This window comes from Trachurus trachurus, assembly GCF_905171665.1.
Source record: "Trachurus trachurus genome assembly, chromosome: 20".
NCBI classification, from domain to species: domain Eukaryota; kingdom Metazoa; phylum Chordata; class Actinopteri; order Carangiformes; family Carangidae; genus Trachurus; species Trachurus trachurus.
The window spans coordinates 3747025-3770168 of record NC_139911.1 but is presented as its reverse complement, the minus strand read 5'-3'; the positions used below and the strand labels follow the sequence as shown (position 1 = coordinate 3770168).

The window sequence follows — 23144 nt, the reverse complement described above, 5'->3', positions numbered from 1 at the left end:
TGTGTGTGTGTGTGTGTGCGCGTGTGTGTGGCTCATCTAATAGTTCATCATGTCCTTCTCCTTCTTGTGTGATGGAGGTCATGTGACCAGCTGTAACCATTAAGAGCCGTCCACATACCACGCATGCCTTTGGATGGCTTAACAACATACAACACACACACACACACACACACACACATGCAAACACACACACACACACTCCTCGCCCTCACTTAGGTGTACCAGAGTTATTACCTTGGATGGGTCTGTCTCACCTCCAACATAAACACGGGTTTGGAGACTAGTGTAAACTTGGTGGCCAGGGCATTGCTGTGAATGTGTGTGTGTGTGTGTGTGTGTGTGGTGTGATCACACCCTACCAGCCCACCTGGCCTTATTTAGAAGAGCTGAGAGGAGCCAGAGGCAGCAGCAGTGTGTGTGTGTGTGTGGTGTGGTGTGGTGTGTGTGTGTGTGTGTGTGTGTGTGTGTGTGTGTGTGTGTGTGTGTGTGTGTGGCTCATTAACCGTGCAGAGAAACACTGACTCGTACCCGGAGCTGAAGCTGCAGTCGCTCTATTGTCTGGGTGTCACTGTCGCTGTTGTAGCGACTTCCACTTACATACTATATCTTTATAGCAAGACATAACACAACAATAGACAATAAAAGAGAATAGAGTTAAACATAGAGATAGGGATTTGATGAAAGTCATATTGATTTTGACTTAATTTGACAAGACACAACTCCAAGTGTTTTGGTTTTTTTCCTGCGACCGATCGACCAATGAGATTTTGGTGGGCTAAATTGCATTGTATTATAATTGCTCAACTATTGTAAAGCGCATTGAGTTTGCCCTGTGCATGAAATGCGCTTTATAAATAAAATTGAATTGAATTGAATTGAATTGAATTGAATTGAATTGAATTGAATTGAATAATGTTTTTTTGGTCGACCACTGCTTGGTCGACTATTTGGGGGCAGCCCTAGTTAGTGTTTGCTATCAAAATCTCTTCTTTTTTTAACCTTAATAACATTTGAATTGAATCGAACCGTGTATCGAATCGTGGGTCAGAAATCGAGATACGAATCGAATCGTGACTTTGGTGTGTCGTTACAGGCCTACCCTCCAGAACAGAGATTGATACCTGGTGCAACTACAGTTAATGTGGATCAAAGTGTTGTTATCTATCTGGTTTTCTGAGGCATCAAGCCGACACATAAATCTATACATCAGGTTTCTGAGTTCAGCGTTAAAGGTGCATTTACAAACATTTCACTTGCACTCAGCCATCGAGGTCTTTAAGTAAGATTCTTAATGCGTCGTTATACGCAACCTGTCATTTGTTCATGCTCTCTTTCTTGTAGTTAACCCTCAGGTATGAGCTGTACAGCGGTGAACAGTACAGATCCTCTTTGATGATAAAAACCAGTTTAATGTCGGAGGTTTGAGTCGTTTTCTCTCCGAGGTGCAGTTAAACTCTTCTTCTTCCTGGTGCTCATTAACCCCCCCCCTCTCCCCTACTCACCCGCTCCTTTTTCCTTTTTTCTTTAACACTTCCAAGTGTCATCATGCAGATTAAGAGAACAATAGCCTCCATTAGCATTAGTGTTATCATGGAAAGTGCTCATCAGATAGAAGCAGAGGGGGCGAGGGGGGGGGGGGAGAAACCAGGTGACCCATGGTGGTCTATTAGCAGCAGCATGTGTTAAAACCTCGATCAGCATCATTAAGGAAGACAAGAGCTCATTGTGCAGCAGCAGCAGCGGCTCAGTCACCTCCACAGGTTGTTGTTGTTGAAACGAGCTCCTTTTTCCTCCTTTTTCTTTGTGATTCAAACAAGAAGAAATAGGAGGAAAAAGGAGAAGAAAGCTCTCGGGGCGGCTCGGGGGCTATTTTTACCTCCATACTGTGCGTCTGCTTTTTTCAGAACAATGACTAAGAGTCATTTGGGGAGTTTTCAGAGCCGTGTCTCTGTGCAGGATATGACTGTGACTGGTGTGACTGGTGTGACTGGTGGTGGTGTAGTGGTGTGGTCTCCTGAGACCTGCAGCAGAGAAAACACCGTAATGTGTCACAGCTACACCAGTTAACAGCTCCGTTTTCTTCAGATCTGAGTGGTTTTTTATCAGGGTCAACACCACCAACACCATCATCATCATCATCACTGTTGCTGCTGCTGCTGTGAACGAACTAACGGTGAAAAAAAAAAGAAAAATCCCCAATTCTTTTGTTTTGTTATCGGCACTCGAGTTGACCTTCCTGGCTCTGTGGGAGGAAGGCCGTTGTTTTAACAAAACCAGCGGCGTTTACCTCAGAGCTGAATGAGGCGCCTCACCTTGAGACGTACATACTTGAGGTTTTGAATGGCACGGCTTTGTTTTTACTTTGGGGTTGGATTTTTTTTTTCTTTCTTTTTTTTTTTGTAGTGGTTGGCTTCCATGAGAAAATGGCACTGCAGAGCGGCGAGGGCAGACTCTGTGACGGCAAGGAGCCTGTGTGCTCTTTGAGGATGCCTGTGGTAGTTTTCACCGCCGCCTGCCCGGCCCTGAGCTCCAAATGAGATAAGTGGTGTACCTCAGCGAGAGGAGAGGAGAGAGAGGAGAGGAGAGAGAAGGAGAGACTGCAAACCGAGGCTAAATATAGAGACACAAGAGAGAGAGAGAGAGAGAAGGGGGCAGACAAAAGAGTCGCTGCTGCTGCTCTCGATGAGTCAATCTGTCTAATCACAAGCAGCAGCAGCAGCAGCGGCGGCAGCAGCAGTCGACCTCAGAAGACGTGTCAGTCAGAAATTAGTCGCAGGGACAAGAAACGCCGTCCTTTGATCTGTCTCTTTAAGAGCCAAACTGGGAGAAAAGTGTTTTGGTTGGACATTCCTCACATACCACCTACTACGTGTTCTGGTATGGAGCCGGGCCGGCCGGGCCGAGGCAACCTATAGCTAGCTGCGTCTCAGGTTCCTCACAAGACAAGAAAAGACAAGACAAGACGTCCTTAAAGCTATAATGAATCATGATAAAAGCCTATTTTCAGACGCTAATGTGTTTGTTCGCATGGAGTTTATATATGTTTTCCCTCCTCCTCCTCCTCCTCCTCCTCCTGTCCCAAAGCATTACAGTTATTAAACCAGTCACTCACTCACACCTTGAAGGCCTCAGAGCACAGAGATAGCTACGGCTCGCTCCCACCGAGGTTGAGATACCGTCTGCCATGGGAAAAAGCACAAACCAGCGCCACCGTGACCCAGTGCACTGCAAAAACTCTACATCTTTCCAAGAATATTTGTCTTATTTCTTGTCAAAATGTCTCATTTCTACTCAAAACTAATCTCTTTCCACTTAAAATAAGACTCATCACCTAAAAATTAACTTGTTTTTAGATCATTTTCACTTGTTTCAAACAAATTTTCACTTGAAATAAGTAGAAAAATCTGCCAGTGAAAGCAAGTTTTTTGTGCTCGTAATAAGAGAGAAAAACTTGATCCACTGTCAGATTTTTCTACTTATTTCAAGTGAAAATCTGCTTGAAAGAAGTAAAAAGTGTCTAAAAACAAGCTACTTTTTATGTGATGAGTCTTATTTTAAAGTATAATGAGATTTGTTTTGACTAGAAATGACATTTTGACTAGAAATAAGACGAATATTCTTGGTAAGATTTTGAGTTTTTGTAGTGTGTCGTCGAGCAGCGACTTGAAGTTCCTGAAATGTTCATTAATCAGGACGAAAGAGGGGGAAGGGATGGGGGGTTAGAGGGGTGGTAGGTGGGGGGTTCGGATGACACGAGAGTCTGGAATAAGTGTCGGGGAGTTTGGTAGAGAAAGGAGCCAGCGTTCAGCAGATCTGTCGAGGATTACGTCGCGCCCCGTTTTTAGGAGTAGGTAATTGATACGGCGCGGCAGGTGTCATAACAACACAACACACATCCCTGTCTGACACCGCAGCAGAGGAGAAGGAGAAGAAGGAGAAGAAGGAGGAGAAGTGTGGCTGACGTGAGACTGTCAGGAGACTCCACAGATATGAGACGGTCACATGGTCGGTCTGTTTGCAAACATCAGGATTAGAGAGTTAATGCTTCTCTCATCTATCAGTTAATCAATCAATCAATCAGTCAAACTTCCTTTACAGAGCGTGTGTCATCATGCAGAAAGAAGCAGCACAAAGAAACTCTGTCTAACAACTTGAAGTGAAGAGTTTAGTTTAGTTTATGTCGGTCTTGACATGGCACCTCATAGAAATTACAACTCAACATAAATAAAGCAGCAGCAAGACAAAGTGACAAAACAGAAAATACGCAAATCAAACAATAAGTAAATAAAGATAAAGATAAAGAAAGTGTACAATAGACATTTAGACAGAAAATGTGTAGGCTGAAGCTTTTGCAAAACAAGTTATATTAAAAACTGTGCAATCTTTCTGTCTCTACTGTTTCTAAAGTCAAAAAAGAAGAAAAAGGAAAAAGCTGTACAGGATAGCAGGCATCACAGTTCATTGCTCTAATTTACATGAATTGATCATCTCACTTCCATTAATGAGGTTATGGTGATGCATTCTCCAGATTATTCCATAGATTGAAGGCTGTTGTTTAGTCTTGGTCCTGAGGAAACACATGAGAAAAGATTAAAAAAAAAGACAGAAATATAGACGTAGAAAGAGATAAGCATCAAATAATAAAGAATAAAAAGGTAAAAATGAGTTAAAATCCTGTGATACGTGGAAACTTTTGAGCTTTGACCCAGTTTGCTGCTGCATGTTGCAGAGCGTGACTGACCACCATGTGACCCGGGGGTCCCGTTATTTTCTCAGGTGTTGGAGGAACCTACAACCTACGTTAGAAAGAAAGAAAGAAAGAAAGAAAGAAAGAAAGAAAGAAAGAAAGAAAACTTTTTCAGATGAGCTCTTCACTTCCTCCATCTACCACCGCTCCCTCCCTCTCTCCCTCTCTCTCTGAAGCGTAGGAGTCGTCCTCCTGTTGTGTGCTAGCATGCTAGCGCTAACGAGGCCAGCTGTCCAAACGCAGCGACTTTGTTGACGCGAGGTGTTACATCTACACACACTTTTTTGTTTCAACACCGCCGACCATTTGGCACAGGAAGAACCGTCAGCGTCTCCTCTCTCTCTCTGACTCTCTTCTCTCTCTTTTTCTTTAACTTCTTCTCTTTTTTTTTTCTTCGTTGCCACCTCCCGCATTGATTTTTCTCTCCACAGCTTCGTAGTCGATCATTTTCTCTTGACACCGCCGGCTCACACTGTTGCCTTTTTGTAATCGCTGACCTCAGCTCCACACCTGAGTGGCTGCAGCGGCTTCTCAGTCTCCAACTAATGTACTAGGCCTATCACCTGGTGCAGAACTGGACTGGAAACCACATTATTAATAATAGTGAGTTTATTTAAACCAGGTGTGTCAAAAACAACATGGCGGCTTCGCTCCATCGTCATGTTAAAGGGGACATTTCAACATTTTGGCAAATTGGCCCATTGCCGTAATCCCTATAGTCATAGCAGTAGGTTCGTTACCTTTAATTGTCGGTGCAAGCTGTTTTTAGAACGGCGGAGCAGAGCCGTGAGCTGCTCAGAGCTACACTACGGAGGCTAATGGGATTTCTTGGTTTCCCTCATCAAACTCATCAAATACACAATCCAACAACTCCACAACGCTCTGGTGGACAAGTTGTGACCTGCACATTCACCACGCTATGAGATAATAACACAACGTTACCACACAGAGTTGTTTTAGAGGGAAATTCATGCTAAACCGCTGATGCACGTTCCCGTCAGGGACAGTTTTTCATCAAGCAGTCTCTGCATTTGCCCCGAAAACAACTCTGTCTGGTAACGTTGTGTTATTATCTCATAGCGTGGTGAATGTGCAGCTCACAACTTGTCCACCAGAGCGTTGTGGAGTTGTTGGATTGTGTATTTGATGAGTTTGATGAGGGAAACCAAAAAAATCCCATTAGCCTCCGTAGCGTAGCTCTGAGCAGCTCACGGCTCTGCTCCGCCGTTCTAAAAATAGCTTGCACCGACAATTAAAGGTAACGAACTTACTGCTATGACTATAGGGATTATGGCAATGGGCCAATTTGCCAAAATGTTGAACGATCCCTTTAAAGAAAAAGAAAAAAACACAGTGTGAAGAGGTTGAGATGGAAAAGCTCTGCTGATGATGAACCCCGGTAGGATTTCGCAGCTGCAGCGTCGACCCCCCGTGTACGACTCGCCAGATAACACAGCTTCTCCTCTTCCTCCTCCTCCTCCTCCTCTTCCTCATACCTTTCATCCCTCCGCCCCCACACCTCCCTCCCCTCCTCTCCCTCCCCTCCTCTCCTGAACCTCTGCAAGTCTGTATGAAAAACACAACACCGACCGGTTGTAATGACCCAGCGTGTATAGACAAAGACAAGAGACCTCACCAAAACAATTCTCATTGATTGAAACAGATCCACCTCCTCCTCTTCCTCCTCCTCCTCCTCCTCTACCTCCAACTCTGACAAAAAAAAAAAACAACCAAAAAACATTAGCAGCCACTTCAGAAAGAGGTGGGCGAGTGGGTGAGGTTGAGGCGGGGTGGGTGGGTGGGGGTGAGGGGAAGAGGAGAGGAGAAGATAAAAAAAAACAGGAAAAGGAAGAAAGAAAACGTTCAGGTGCTTTGTACTGGCAGTGCATATTCAGCGTAGTAGTGAATGCAGGTGGTGTGTTGTTGCTGTGTGTGTGTGTGTGTGTGTGTGTGTGTGTGTGTGTGTGTGTGTGTGTGTGTGTGTGTGTGTGTGTGTGTGTGTGTGTGTGTGTGTGTGTGTGTGAAGCCTCGGCCCTCTGCTGCTGACGGAGCTGCTCTCACTGGAGAATTGATTTGGCCTCCGAGAGGATCTGTAGCCGCCTGAGAGGAGCGAAGGGAGGGAGGGAGGGAGGGAGGGAGAGGGAGAGGGAGAGTGGGTGGAAGTAACACAGGTGGAATTGAGAGATGGAGGAGCAGGGTGGAAATGAGAAGACACACACACACACACAGACACACACACACACGGCTGTGGAGAAGAAGACAGTCGGTCAGGAAAATTTACTCCCTGTAATAACCCTCTCTGTAGGTCGGCTGTCTCTGTGTCTCCTGGCTCCTTCAGCCCATAACACAACCGACCGGGTCACAGCAGCGACTCCCACACACACACACACATGCACACACACATGCACACACATATACACACACATATACACACATATACACACACATACACTTCAGGCTGCAGTCTAATGATCTCACACACCGGTTCTGTCGGCGTCTAAAGTGTGAATTTTCTCAGTTTTCCTGCAGCACGACGAGTCGACGCCGCCGTTGTTTCCAAATCTCCAACGTTCGAACCCCGACCTCTGACCTCGACCGTCCGTTTATTCCCTCAACGATCTTCTTTTTTTTCTTCTTCGTTCTTTAAAGAAGTTTTCAGAGAAATGTCTGTGTGCAGTAAAACCACTGAAGCACATAATATAGCTACACCTGGCCTGTGTGTGGCGCTGTGATGCTAACATAGACATCCATCTGCGGTGCGGTTGCATATCGGAACATATTCTTGATGTTGCATTCACCTGAAATCGGGCAGAGGTCAGACAGACAACAGACGCTGCATGTAACAGGATAAACAATACAGGCCTGACAACATGTTGTCATGGTGATGTGGTATTGTTTTACCGTCTTTCTCTGGTGGAGTAAAATGACATCCGGTCGGTTTGCCGCCGACGGCCGTCTGCCTGACTGCACCTGAATGCAACACCGGTGCCTCCGTCCTTCCTCACACTACACAGTGGTGACAGTTTTAACAGGCCGAGCCCACAGCTCCGCTCAGTTTCCGTGGTTACCTACGGTCACGATGCAACATGGCCGCCTCGGTTCGGTGCGTCGCCCACTTATGTATTTGTAGCTAACGACTTGTAACAACTCATTCTAAGGAACCAGAAAGCTTTCGTTTTTGCTAATAAAAAGCCAAATAAGTTACATACTGCGGCTTTAATGGTCGTGTTTCATGCAGAGTCATCCGCCATTGTTGTTGTCGTTGTTGTTGCTAGGTGACGTTTAGCAGTGTGGCTCAGGTTGCAGGTTTAAAAGCTACAGTATGACATCATCGTCTCACAAATGGTGCGTTTTGGTTGGCTACATGGAAACGCTACGACTCTGGGATCACAGTTTCCATGTGGATGAAATGATAAATATTGCGGATTTTCCTGAAGCTGTTTCCATGTGAACGGCTGGTGGTGGTGGTGGTGATGCCTTCACTGTCTCGTCCTCCCGCTGCTTTAACGACCTCTCCTCATGGGGATCGTTTAAGATTCATCTAATCAGCTGAAGTTGAACCATGATGTATTTAATTGGTGTTTCCCGCTTACAACCCTCCTCACTCCTCACTCCTCCTCTTCTTCCTCCTTCCTCCTCCGTTCGCTCCCTTTTAATAGTTTTGACATTTATATTTAACCTCTCTGACTCGTGGCCTTTCACATCCAGCGCTCACACACACAACTACTAAACCTCCTTTTATCTTTATTAAGGGACGGAGCGCAGCTTCTCCTCTCAGGACTAATTAAAGAGTTGACACAATCAGACGAGTCACTCTAACCTCTGCTCTCTGTTTTCTCTCCATACAGTAACGAACTACAACAATGTGGTGGAGGCCGGTTCAGACTCGGACGATGAGGACAAGCTGCACATCGTGGAGGAGGAGGGGGGCAGCCTGGCGGACGGGGCCGACTGTGACAGCACGCTGCCGGACGACGAGCCGCCCCGCGAGCACTGCTGGGACCGAGGTACGTCTACGTCTACGTTAGGGCTGTTCGATTTTGCCCAAAAATAAAATATCGATTTTCTTCTCTGAAAAAATGTGAAAAACATACTCGCATGAGGTTTCTTTGTCACACTGTAATCTTTTCACGTTTTTTCCCCACTTCTTTCTGTGACTGTTGCTTTATTTACATGTGAGATAATCAGGACTGACATTTGATAACTATGATTTTTTTTAAATAAGTTGCAGAATGAGGCCGAAAAACGTAATTAATCTAGCAACAAAGGTACTAACACTGCTTGTTTACGCCAAATCGGCCGACCAATGGTGTAACTTGATCACTCAGTTAGTCAGTCAGTCAGCGACAGACCCATTCATAGCAGTAAACCCAATAAAAAGTCACACTTTGACATCAAATTTTAAACAAGTGGAACACAACCTATAAGATAAATGTGAGAAATAAACAGCTGCAAAGATTTTATCGCCCTTTTTTCTTTCTTTTAGAAAGTTTTTTGAAAGTTGAAAAATCGATTTCCGATTACGATTACGATTTTTTTGTTAAATGACAAACTATTTCGTGTGCTGTTTGTGTCTTTTTTTAAATGGACCTAATGGACCGTGAGAGCTGTAACTGTGTAGTGGAAAAGGGCCGTTGGTCTTTTTGGCAACGAAATCCTCGCTGGTCTTAGCAAAATGCCGACATGCTTGTTTACACACTGCAAAAACTCAAATATCTAACCAAGAATATTTGTCTTATTTCTAGTCAAAACAAATCTCAATACTTAAAATAAGACTCCTCACATGAAAAGTAGCTTGTTTTTAGACCGTTTTTCCTTCGTTCAAGCAGATTTTCACTTGAAATAAGTAGAAAAATCTGATAGTGGAGCAAGTTTTTCTTCCTTATTAGTACAAGCACAAAAAACTTGCTTTCACTGGCAGATTTTCTACTTATTTCAAGTGAAAATTAGTTTGAAACAAGTGAAAATGATCTAAAAACAAGTAATTTTTTAGGCGATGAAGTGGAAAGAGATTAGTTTTGACTAGAAATGAGACATTTTGACAAGAAATAAGATAAATATTCTTAGAAAGATTTTGAGTTTTTGCAGTGCAGTGTGTGGGGAGAGCAGTGGGAGAGCGTGATGGGAGGAAGGAGGCAGCAGTCATTACGATAATTCAGCGCAGCCCAGATTCATGAACGGGGGCTTACCGTAATTACCCTAGTTAGAGTAAAAAATAAATGTTTACGATTCCAAATAATCGCAATTACGATTTTAAATTGATTAATCGAACAGCCCTATAGTCTACGTCTCCGTCTCAGAGAGGAGCAGAGAGGAGCGCTGTTGTTATCCGGTTGCAGCAGGGTTCAGCAGGAGTGCACGTTCAATCTCATTTTCTGCTCTGAAATCAGATTTTCTCCAGAATGAGACAAAGACGCCACGAGGAGATGAAGAACAGCAAATTGATTCTGTGTTTGTCAGAAGCACAGAGAGACGTGACATTTACACAACAAACTCAACTACATCATCGGTGACACAGGGTAGAAACACTGCAAAAACTCAAATATCTTACCAAGAATATTTGTCTTATTTCTAGTCAAAACAAATCTTATTATACTTAAAATAAGACTCATCACATCATTTTTTACTTCTTTTAAGCACATTTTAACTTGAAATAATCTGATAGTGGAGCAAGTTTTTCTTTCTTATTACAAGCTGTTTTCACTGGCAGATTTTTCTACTTATTTCAAGTGAAAATTAGTTTGAAACAAGTGAAAATGATCTAAAAACAAGTTAATTTAGGTGATGAGTCTTATTTCAAGTGGAAAGAGATTAGTTTTGACCAGAAATGAGACATTTTGACAAGAAATGAGACAAATATTCTTGGAAAGATTTTGATTCTTTTAGTTTTTAGACACTTTTTACTTCTTTCAAGGATATTTTCACTTGAAGTAAGTAGAAAAATCTGATAGTGGAGCAAGTTTTTCTTCCTTATTACGAGCACAAAAAACTTTTGATTGAAAACAAGTGAAAATGATCTAAAAACAAGTTAATTTTTAGGTGATGAGTCTTATTTTAAGTGGAAAGAGGTTAGTTTTGACTAGAAATTAGACATTTTGACAAGAAATAAGGCAAATATTCTTGGAAAGATATTGCAGTGAAAGCAGACATCTTGATCTTTTAGTTCTTCTTCATCTTCTTGTGCGGTGTGAGTGAGTGAGTGTTCCCTGAGCTGACGTGACGTGACGCAGGTGGAGCTCTGAAGTGTCTCGCTGACATGTGAAGTACCAGGCTTATTGTGAGGGCGAGGAAACAGGTACTACACGCTGTGGATGTGCAACTAAGGCAGGAAGTGCGATATTAAACAAAGACAATGCCAACGCAGGCAGCGAAGGGGAGGAGGGGGGAGACAGGGGAGAGAAGGGGGAGCGAGACCTTCAAGTACAGTAAAAAAAAAAAAAAAAAAAAAAATAGCGTCTAGCTTTATGGCACTGGTGGGCATTCGACGTGAACTCCTCTTTACCTCCGAGCCCGCGGAAGTGACAGCATCAGAGGCAGCTCACATCCACAGGAAGGGCTGACATCACACACACACACACACACACATGCATACAGTATAGAGAAACACACATGCACACACACACAGACACACAGAGAGAAACACAACAATAGCAGGTGCTGAAGGATGTAGGTGTTTCAAGGCTCCGTATAAATCTGTTTCTGCTACAGTTGTGACAGGCCTGAATGTAATTAGACGCCCTGACGTGATATAGTACAACCACAACAATATTTATCTTTGGGTGTTGCTCGCTTTGCTTTTCGTGCAGGGATTTTTGCTTTTTTTTGGGAGCCAAATTTTTCGTAGGTGAGAGATGTGCGAGCCGAGGTGCAGGATGGAGCAAGAGGTCGGGGCGTTAGCTCATGCGGAAATGTCCAGCGACCCGTCGGTGTAACTTACTGCTGCAGGGAGGAGGAGGAGGAGGAGAGGGGAAGGAGAGAGGAGGAGAAGGAGGAGGAGGAGGAGGAGGAGGAGGAGGAGGGATGTTTGAGAAATTCCTCTCCAGTGAGTTTACCTCAGCTGGTTTCGGTTGCACATACACACACACAAACCTGTGCACGATGTGTGTGTGTGAGTGTGTGTGTGTGTGTTGATGTAGCCACCTATTCCCCAGACCGTGCTGTCATTTTCATCAGCGCTCTCCAGCTGTACCTCCGCCGCCGCCGCCGCCGCCGCGCGTTAAAGGGAAAGTTGGAGGAAGAATAATGTCATTGGTTTTGGCCCCGGCCTGCGAACATTAAACACTTCAAAAGCATAAGTTACACTGTAACAGCTCAGCGCGCTGGCTCCGCTCCACAGTTATGCCTGATCAGGCATATTTTCTTTTTTGCCTTCACTCATGCACACACACACACACACATACACACACATACACTTCTCTCTCCCTCCCTCATCTCATACATCAAGCCACATCTCTGCTGTCACTCCGCCTTGGACTGATGAAACGCAGTGAAAGCCACAGTCCCTTTAAACAAACACACTTCTCTCGTCTCTCATCCCTTCATCCCTCCCTCCCTCTCCCTCTCCCTCTCCTCTCTGCTGGTTTTCACTAAGTCTCTGGCGCGGCCTTGAAAAATGACCACCACCCACTAATCTTCTCCTTAGCGTCGGCCAGTTTGCTTCAAATTAGAGCCTCGACACCCCGTCTCCAGAGACTGCAGCGCTCCAAAACCAAATAGTGGTTTTTCAGCACTTTGCCATCTCTCCTTTCCTTTCCTTTCCCTCCGCTCCACTCCCCCCCTCCCTCCCCCTCCCTCTCTGTTTTATTCTCCCTCACCGTGTCTCTTGTTCTGAATCATTCCTCTTGATTATATGGTATCACGGGCCCCCTGCTCGCTGTCATTACTCATTCACTCCTAAATGATTATATAGTAGTGGAGCAGAGTTGGTGCAGTAAACTGGAGCCTCGGTCTCTCTCTCCCCCCCCCTTGTCCTCCTCTCCCCTCCTCCGAGAGCCGAGCTGCCGAGCTCCAGGGGAGGAGCAGGCAGAGGCAGAGCTGACCTGGGAGGGCCGCTCCTCTGGATCTGATGAGTTGTAGAGCGTGATTACATCTGAGAGAGAAAGAGAGGAGAGAGAGAACGGGATAATGGCGATGGCTCTCAGCTGACAGCCGCCACAGCCCGGGATTAACTGCATGGAAATATATATATATAAATATAAATATATGGCACTAATGCAGCAGGATGAGTGTGTGTTGAGTGTGTTTGATGAGCACTTGAGCTTGTGCCGCGTTATTCTCCAGTTTGCACGACGAGGCTTTCAGCCACGATGATGCTCAGTATTTCACCGCTGGCCTCGGATGATCCACTTGGATTACGATGCAGCAGCAGCAGCAGCAACACCTACATTCCTGTGCGTTATATGTCAGGATGACGTGATGCTAAAACCTGAGCCCCGCCCCCCCCTCTCTGCACCGGAGAGGCACAAACATCTTCCTCCATTTGGAAATAACTCCCATTTATTTTCTGCTTTAAAGGGATAGTTCAAGATTTTTGGCAAATTGGCCCATTGCCGTAATCCCTATAGTCATAGCAGTAGGTTCGTTACCTTTAGTTGTCAGTGCAAGCTATTTTTAGAACGGCGGAGCAGAGCCGTGAGCTGCTCAGAGCTACGCTACGGAGGCTCATGGGATTTCTTCTCATTAAACTCATCAAATACACAATCCAACAACTCCAAAACGCTCTGGTGGACAAGTTGTGACCTGCACATTCACCACGCTATGAGATAATAACACAACGTTACCAGACAGAGTTGTTTTAGAGGGAAATGCAGAGACTGCTTGATGAAAAAACTGTCCCTGAAGGCAACGTGCATCAGCGGTTTTGCATGAATTTACCTCTACAACAACTCTGTGTGGTAACGTTCTGTTATTATCTCATAGCGTGGTGAATGTGCATGTCACAACTTGTCCACCAGAGCGTTTTGGAGTTGTTGGATTGTGTATTTGATCTAAAAACAGCTTGCACTGACAATTACAGGTAACAAACCTACTCCTAAGACTGTAGGGATCATGGCAATGGACCAATTTGCCAAAATGTTGAACTATCCCTTTTAACCTCCATCTGATAGCAGAGGAAAGGTTAACCAACCTTTGTGTGCTGCCTGTGCAGATCTTTGCAGATGATGCATCTTCGTACGGGTCTGGACGCACGACCGCAGGAAACAGTGAAAAAGGGGGCAAAAGGTCAAACAGGGGAGCCAGGAAATGCATCATGGGATAGCGCCGTATCACGTTGCAGAGCTTGTGGGCAAAAAGAGGAACGATGAGAGAGAGGAGTGTGGGAAAGAGGAGAGCAGCAGAGAGTGGGTGGTCTACTCTGCTGAGACGTTGCTGTAGTGTAGTGTAGTTTTCGGGGCTTCGCTGCTTTTTTAGATTTTAGATCAGAGCTGCTGCTGCAACACAACACAACACAACACAACGTCCCGGTCGGCGCTGACTTCCTCCTTGTGCAGCCGTGCGTTCACTTCACATCCCTGCGTCAGCACATAAACGGCCTGTGTGTGATGTTTCATGTCAGAGCAGCCTGATAACACTCCACCCTCCGAGGGGCTGTGAACCCCGCTGGCCTCGCGCTGTACTCCACAAAAGACAGGAAAGACACACACACACACACACACAGAGCAGAGAGAGACAACAGCTTGTCATACCTTTGCAGCACACACACACACACCCCCAGCTGGGACGCCACTTCACACACATGCTCAACATTTAGTAGCTGTTGTTGCTGTTGTTGCAGGGGGACGGAGAGACAAACAGTGTGGGATCGGCAGCTTCCACCGCACGCCGCTCATACTTCACAACGTCCCGTCAGTCGTCCACTTCATTATGAAATATATAAAGCAGTTCATTTTAAGCAGTGGGTGCAAATGGAGCTTAGCTTAGTTTAGCATCAGGACGGGAGGTTTGATTTTATATGATTAACAACACAACATTATTAACCCAACAACACAATAATAGCGTTATAAACTGGAACACAGTCTCCTCCTGACCTGCAGGTCATCACACAGTCAACTAGACAAAAATTAGAGGCTTGAGGATGTGAAAACAACTAACTACTCACAAAAAGTTAAGGATATTTGACCAGAATCTATAAAAAGTTCATGCTACATTGTTATTCTATCATGAAAGCCTTTTAAGTAGAAGGATGCAACGGTAATTTCTTTATCTCAAACAAAAGCTAATAACAGTGGTGGCTATAGCAACTGTTAGAGAACAGCATGTTATTCAATAAGAACTGAAACATTGAACTATTGGACATGTGCATTCAAAAGTTTAGAGAAGGTTAAATTAAGTTCACCTGTAGAGGTTATAGTGCATTTTAGCTGCATTCTGATTTATTTATTTATTTTTTACTTTTTGTGAGTAGTGTATATTCATATCCAAATATAGAGAATGAACTTTGTCCCAGTGCAGGAGGGAAAGTCAGAGGTTTTCATTTTATTAACTAAATATTTGATATTAGGCTCTAAAACCTTGTTAAATGATCAGACAGATCGAGGCTCTTGGGATCCTAATAAACATGTTTTATTTTGGTTATATAACACGTGCTTCTATTAAGATCTCATCTGAACTGATTTCTGCTGCTCAGACGACTCCAAATTATAAATTATACCTCATTACAGATGAGTTAACCAGTCTGGTTGGATGTTTTCAACCTGATCTTGACAGGAGAGCTCCTTCTGTCTCGATGCTAAGCTAAGCTAACGGCTAAATCCTGCTGTTTTCATGCAAACAAGAAGCAAATGAACATGTTTCTGTTAATGGGGGGGTTATTAATGTTGTTGAGGTCATGGGAGAAGAATCAGTGCGATACGTTGAGGTTATGACGCCGTAATGTTCCTGACCCTCGAGTGTGGGATGAGAAACGCTCAGTCTGACTTTTCTCAGCACCTGCTGTTACACACACACACACACACACACACACACACACACACACACACACACACACACACACACACACACACACACGCTGATCAGCAGACAACCTCTGTCTCTGTATCATCTCTCACTGGGGTTTGGTCTTTAATAACCATAGCAACAAATGACTGAGCTCGTATTGTCTCACGGCTTTGTTAAGGTGCACCAGAGGAAGCCGGAGCTGCAGCGGCTGCCGTGTGTGTGTGTGCACATGTGTCTGTGTGTGTGCACATGTGTGTGTCTGTGTAACAGCGCTGGTATTCACTGTGTGCGTCTTGTTGTGAGTCATGAAGTGCTACACCTGTTCCCGTCTCGGAGGAGAACACAGCTGGCGCCGTCTTTCAACGCGCACAATTCACAAAACACAATCCTCAAATCTCGACTAAGCAGAAGGGGAGAGGTGGGGTGGGGGGTGTGGGGGGGGAGGTGGTGGGGGGCGTTTAAATCGATCCACAGGAACATCTGCCCTGTAAACAGCAGCAGCAGCCTGAACTTTTGCTTTTAGCTAAATACTCGTAATGACTCACACAGTCACAGTCACACTAACTAACTAACCACACTGCAAGAACTCAAAATCTTACCAAGAATATTTGTCTTATTTCTAGTCAAAATGTCATTTCTAGTCAAAACAAATCTCATTATACTTAAAATAAGACTCATCACATAAAAAGTAGCTTGTTTTTAGACACTTTTTACTTCTTTCAAGCAGATTTTCACTTGAAATAAGTAGAAAAATCTGATAGTGGAGCAAGTTTTTCTTTCTTATTACAAGCACAAAAAACTTGCTTTCACTGGCAGATTTTTCTACTTATTTCAAGTGAAAATTTGTTTGAAACAAATGAAAATTATCTCAAAACAAGTTCATTTTTAGGTGATGAGTCTTATTTTAAGTGAAAAGAGATTAGTTTGGACTAGAAATGAGACATTTTGACAAGAAATAAGAGAAATATTCTTGGAAAGATTTTGAGTTTTTGCAGTGTAACTAACTAACGGCTCCGTGGAGGAGGAAAAAACTCGGTTCCGGCTCCGTTTTTCATGCGTTTCAGGAAGAAGTGAAGGAAAAAGGAAGCAGCGCTGGTGCATCCTAAACTCCATCCTCAGGTTACACTTCCTCCTCTGAAGCCGCCCGCTCGGTAATTAGTGCTGGTTAGAGGAGCAGCAGCAGCAGCAAGCAGGAAGAACACGCTCAGCAGCAGCAGCAGCAGCAGCAGCAGCAGCAGCAGCAGCAGCAGCTCCCACATGCAGCTCCTCATTCGCTCGGATATTAAGCACAGTCTGAAGGCCGAGCCTCTCCAGAGAGCCCAGAGTGTGTGTGTGTGTGTGTGTCTGTATCTGTGTGTGTGTGTGTGTGTGTGTGTGTGTGTGTGTGTGTGATATCTATCTGCTGCAATACATAAGGACAAGATCCATCAGCTAATTATCATTCTCTGTCTCAACAAGTACCCGACCTAACAACAGTGTGAATAGAGGCTGATGCTCGTACAGTCGCCTGTGGCCTTTGATGCTAATTAGTTTTCTCGTCCTATTATGAACAACAGAACAGCTCAGCTCTCTCTGGATGTTTGTCTTTTTTTTCCCCCGCCCTGTGGCTCCACGCCGCTCATTCCATGTCACGATCAAGGCCCCGAACGCCTCACCTATGGAGACACAACATCACGTTTCACACAGACACACAAAGGTCGAGGTTGAAACCTGCACAGACACAGTTCAGTTCTTTATAATGAGTGTTTTTTTCTTTTCTTTTCTCTTCTCTCTCTACATCACAGTGAAGGAGGATTGTGTGTCGGACGGCGAGGACGACGGGAGCACAGACGCCCTGGTGGAGGAGATGCTACAGCAAGGAGACACGGCCGTCATTTACCCAGAAGCCCCGGAGGACGAGCCGCAGCGGCAGGGCACGCCGGACGCCAGCATCCACGACGAGAACGGTACTAAAATACAAATAATAACTATTATTAATTAAATATCAAATAAAAAAACAAGGAAAGAAACAACAGCAGTGACATTATGCTACGTTTTTGTCAATCAACCACTAAATAAAGAGCTTTAAATCGAATAAAACCCCGTGCATAATGACGTCACATGCTGTTTTGCATTCAAACTGGTGAATAGAATACATTTCATTTTTCATTTTAAGGTGTTTCCATTCATTTTTGCACCGAAAAAAACCCAAATGTGCACAAGACTTACCTTGGAAAGCACTAAGCAATATGAACACCAACCAAGTGAAGTTTTGTAAATATTGCACAAGTTATAATAGTGCTTATCTGCCAACTTTCTTTGTAAGCGTCTTTGGGTTACTGAAAAGCGCTATATAAATTAAATGAATTATTATTATTAACTTATTGTGGCATACGGTAAAGCAAAAATACGTAGTGGAACTGACGTAAAACGTGATCGGAAATTCACATTTATCCGGCAAAGAACTGTTTCCCTCTGCGTTTTATCGATCAGGAGAAAATCCGATGAGATCGACAGGACAAATGTGAATGTTGTCGATATTCAGAACATTTTCTGTTTCCATAAAGCATTTTTTTTTTTAATTTGTAGCTTTAAAAGCCATCAAAGCTCAGGAAACAAGTGCAATAAAAAATAATATAATAATAAAAGCAGGTTCAGGTGTTAAAACGACTCACACCAGAATAAACAGCAGCGTTTTGTTTCCACCTGCGAGTTCACAGTCAATGAGCTGTTGCACCTACACAGTAATTACCCCCCCCCCTCAGGGTAGTTTGGCTCTACCTGCCCCCCCCTCGTCTCACCTCAGGTGTTAACTCCACCCCATTAACGCCACTCTCCGACATCATTACACACGCCGCGATTTGTTAAGTGCAGCTCACACAGCTCTTTATGGCTCCCGGGCTTCTCCTTCTCCTTCTCCTCTTTTTTCTTTTTTCTGCCTTTCACCTGCTGCTGCCACAGAATGAGAGAGGGAGGGGGGAGGAGGGGGAGGGAGGGAAGGAGAGAAACAGCAACACCTGAGTAAATTTGTCACGTCTGTGTGAGCTCTGACTCACGGCTACCTGGGCGGTTAATGTGTGTGTGTCGCCCTCAGCTCACCTGTCCCACGGGGAGGAGGGGGGGGGGTTAATACATCACCTGTTAACACGCTGAATGCTTTACCTGTGTGGGAGCCGGAGGGGTGGGGGGGGCGAGGGCGAACCGAGACGCTGGATGGATGCAGGCAGGTGGCACATGTTGTTCACCCAGCTCGCTTTCCCTCCTGACATGAAACAACAAAAGGAGCAAAATCAGAGGCGAGAAACATAAAAATAAAAATAAAAATAAAACAGCTTTCATCAGGTGAGTGAAACAACTGCAAATAATAAAAACAGAAAAAAGCTTTATGGAAACAGAAAATGTTCTGAATATCGACAAAACATTTGTCCTGTCGATCTCACCGGATTTTCTCCTGATCGATAAAACAATGATGGAAACAGTTTCTTTGCCGGATAAATGTGAATTTCCGATCAGTCAATAACATTTACATTTTATATACTCATATATTTTATTTGTACATATTTTGATTATTTTGTATATATGTCCTCTTGTTCTTGTCTGTCTGCACTGCAAAAACTCAAAATCTTTCCAAGAATATTTGTCTTATTTCTTGTCAAAATGTCTCATTTCTAGTCAAAACTAATCTCTTTCCACTTAAAACAAGACTCATCACCTAAAAATCAACTTGTTTTTAGATCATTTTCACTTGTTTCAAACAAATTTTCACTTGAAATAAGTAGAAAAATCTGCCAGTGAAAGCAAGTTTTTTGTGCTTCGTTATAAGAAAGAAAAACTTGCCCCACTATCAGATTATTTCAAGTGAAAATATGATTGAAAGAAGTAAAAAGTGTCTAAAAACAAGCTACTTTTTAAATGTTAAGTTTAATGAGATTTATTTTGACTAGAAATATTCTTGGTAAGATATTTGAGTTTTTGCAGTGTTTGTCTTTTTGACACTTGAACACAAAAAGTCTGTATGAGATTTTAAAAAAGTGTCAAAACAAGTTCCTGTGTGATCATCAGATGCGAGAAACACAAAAATAAACCAGCTTTCATCCTGGTTGATCACCTGGATGCTGCTGTTTACCTGTGGTGTTGATGTTGGGGGGGGGGGTCTCACAGTGATTAGTGAAATAGCAGGAGGGTGTCACTGCAGCAGGTCATGTGCAGCTTCAAAGAGCTTGACTCCTCCTCCTCCACACCTCCTCCTTTTCTCTCATGTGTCTTTATAATCCCCTCTTTCTTTCTTTCTTTTCTTTTCTTTCTCTCTCTCCTTTGTGCTGTTGTTTCCCCCCCACCCACCTCTCAGGCACCCCGGACTCCTTCTCTCAGCTGCTCACCTGTCCGTACTGTTCCCGTGGCTACAAGCGCTACAGCTCCCTGAAGGAGCACATCAAGTACCGGCACGAGAAGACGGAGGAGAGCTTCAACTGCCCCGAGTGCAGCTACAGCTTCGCCTACCGCGCGCAGCTGGAGCGGCACATGACGGTGCACAAGGCCGGCCGCGACCAGGTAACGGCTCACACAAACACACACATACACATTTAGACACACACACACACACGGATGGAGATTGGTTTTTATTTGCTCTTTATGCTGCAGGTTGTGAAAGAAAATGCACAACTCTATTGGATTTAATTGCTTCTTTTGTGAAGCTTTAAAAGGACTCTGCTCCTCTGGTTCATGATATTAAAACTCTACAAGGCTGAAAACCAACAAGTGTTTTTGATATCTATATACATAATGTAACACTTTATAATAACTACACACCATGCAGCACTATAGTTAAACATAATTAAATATCTGATTCATGCATTCTTCCTTTACTGATACTAATTAGTCTGTAATTTATAAGCAAAGTTTAACTCATAATGAACTCATGACTTCATAAGATCATTTATAAAGGGTCTGTAAATACTTACATGAACATTTATGCAATTAATAGATGTGTTATAAACACAGCAGGTCATGATGAAGTCAGGTAGTTACTACTGGTTAGATAAATACTTAATAAAATATAATAAATTACATATTTCTTAGTTAAAATGCTTAATAAATGATTAATTTACTATTTGATAAAGCTTAATAATGTGTCATTAATATAAAGTGTCACCTTATACATGTTTAATTAGCTCATCTATAATAAAACATTTAAATAAGTGATACAAGACTTGAGTTATAAACGATATCTTTCATTTAAGTATGAAAATACCATAATTAAACACATTCCAAATGAGATTATCAATCCAGAGTTCAACGTTTATAACTATGTTTATAAAGGTTCAGTTTTCTTGGTTAAAATGCTTAATAAATGATGAATTAACTATTAAATAAGGCTTAATAATGTGTCACTAATATATCTATAATAAAATAATATATATATAAATAAATGATCTTATGAACCTCTGACATCTCATCAATAACTGGTTCATAATTGATACAATACTTTTATTACTTATTTATTTAACACATTATATAAGTTAATTTATTAATCCAGAGTTACATGACTTATTAGCATGAGTGTAGAGTTGATAGATTTATAAATAAAGAATAAAGTATTGACTAATGATGAACTAATGTGTGTAATTGTCACATCTGAACTAAAACATGTGTATTGTTAATTACCTCCGTCCCCTCTGAGTCTCTGAACGATTCAGTCTCTGAACTCGCCTCCACACGATAAATAAACATGAACTTTTGCCTCTCGCGATTGATTAATGACACTGAGCCATGAATTAGTCCGAGTTCAAAGGTCGTGTGTTTTCGTTGTGTGCTGACCTCTCTCTGTTTCTCTCTCTCTCTCACAGAGACACATCACACCGTCGGGCGGCAATCGTAAATTCAAGTGCACTGAATGTGGCAAAGCGTTTAAATACAAGCACCACCTGAAGGAGCACCTACGCATCCACAGCGGTGAGTTAGTGACTGAGTGAGCGCCGTGGCAACGCCTCGTGTTGCCTCATATTTGTGTTTTATTTATGTAGTCGAGACGATTCCCGTGTGCGTTTAGATTCTCTTTCGTTGTGTCTCAGTCCATTATGTGTGTGCTGCTTTTTTCCCTATAATGTGCCATAATAATAATAATAATAATAATAATAATAACTGTGTTTCTTTTTTGCATTATGGGATGGCAATTAGAGGAGGGCAGTTCCCCACGGTGCCATTACATCAGCGTTTAAGCATCATTGAAATGCATTAGAGCTCTTTTCCTGCCGTAGTGCTCATAGCCTGGCTCGCTCCTTTAGCTTCATTCACTAATGGAAATCTGTTTCTCCCTCTCTCTTCCTCTTCCTCCCCCTCTTCCTCCTCGTTATTTTTCTCTATATTGTGGTTTTCCGTGCAGGAGAGAAACCCTATGAGTGCTCCAACTGCAAGAAGCGGTTCTCCCACTCCGGCTCCTACAGCTCCCACATCAGCAGCAAGAAGTGCATCAGCGTCATCTCAGTCAACGGCCGACCGCGGCTCGGCAACAACGCCAAAACGCAGAGCCAGGGTCCGACGCCGCTGGTGCCCACGCCGCCGTCGTCGGCGCTGCGCTCGCAGATCAGGGAGAAGCTGGAGCACAGCAAGCCGCTGCAGGAGCAACTGCCCCTGAACCAGATCAAGACCGAGCCGGTGGACTACGAGTACAAGCCGGCGGTGATGGCGTCGCCCGCCGTGGCCGCCGCCATGAACGGGGGCGTGTACAACGGGGGCACGGTGCAGGCGGTGGTGCTGCCCACCGTGGGGCTGGTGTCGCCCATCAGCATCAACCTGGCCGACCTGCAGAACGCCCTCAAGGTGGCGGTGGACGGGAACGTGATCCGCCAGGTGCTGGAGAACAACGCCAAGGGCCAGGGCGGCGCGGCGCTGCAGCTGAGCTCGGGGCTGACCGCCGGGATGCTCCACGCGGCGCCGCAGCAGCTCATCTCCGCCATCAGCCTGCCCATCGTCGGCCAGGACGGGAACGCCAAGATCATCATCAACTACAGCCTGGACCAGGGCCAGCTCACGGCCCAGAACCTGATGAAGAAGGAGCCGGACGCCGCCGACGCCATCGACGCCTTCAAGTCGCAGAAACTCCCCGAGGACCTGACGATCAAAGGCGCCCGGTGCAGCGAGACGCCGCCGGACCGAGAGGAGAAGACCACTAAGACGTGTCTGCTGTGTGAGAGCTGCCCCGGCGGCCTGGAGGCGCTGCACGCCCTCAAGCACAAGCACTGCAAGAAGGACGCGCTGCGGCTCAACGGCACCAGCCTGGAGAAGTCGGAGTCGGCCGTGGCGGCGCTGCTGGCCGAGGGCGCGCTCTGCAACCAGCCCAAGAACCTGCTGTCGCTGCTCAAGGTGCTGGATTGTTCTTATTGTTGTTACATAATATTGTGCAATGTGCATTTGTCAGCCTTTTTTTTTACATACAGAGAGTCCAGGTTTTGAAAAGGGTTTAAGTTCACTTTATAATGGA

At 44.3% G+C, this 23144-nt stretch overlaps 2 protein-coding genes across 2 annotated transcripts in view; one reads left to right on the top strand and one right to left on the bottom strand.

The window, feature by feature from the left end:
• Positions 1-23144, bottom strand: part of LOC311003776 (rho GTPase-activating protein 12-like) — a 151008-nt gene that overhangs the window by 21925 nt on the left and 105939 nt on the right. The gene's annotated exons all lie outside the window — the stretch shown is intronic.
• zeb1b (zinc finger E-box binding homeobox 1b) overlaps positions 1-23144 on the top strand; it is a gene marked incomplete at its 3' end in the record, with an annotated part of 75661 nt that overhangs the window by 36479 nt on the left and 16038 nt on the right. The window contains exons 2-6 of the mRNA XM_083995241.1: positions 8596-8754; positions 17470-17631; positions 20013-20215; positions 21511-21616; positions 22047-23026. Coding sequence (XP_083851367.1) covers positions 8596-8754; positions 17470-17631; positions 20013-20215; positions 21511-21616; positions 22047-23026 — 1610 coding nt within the window. The remainder of the gene's footprint in view (positions 1-8595; positions 8755-17469; positions 17632-20012; positions 20216-21510; positions 21617-22046; positions 23027-23144) is intronic.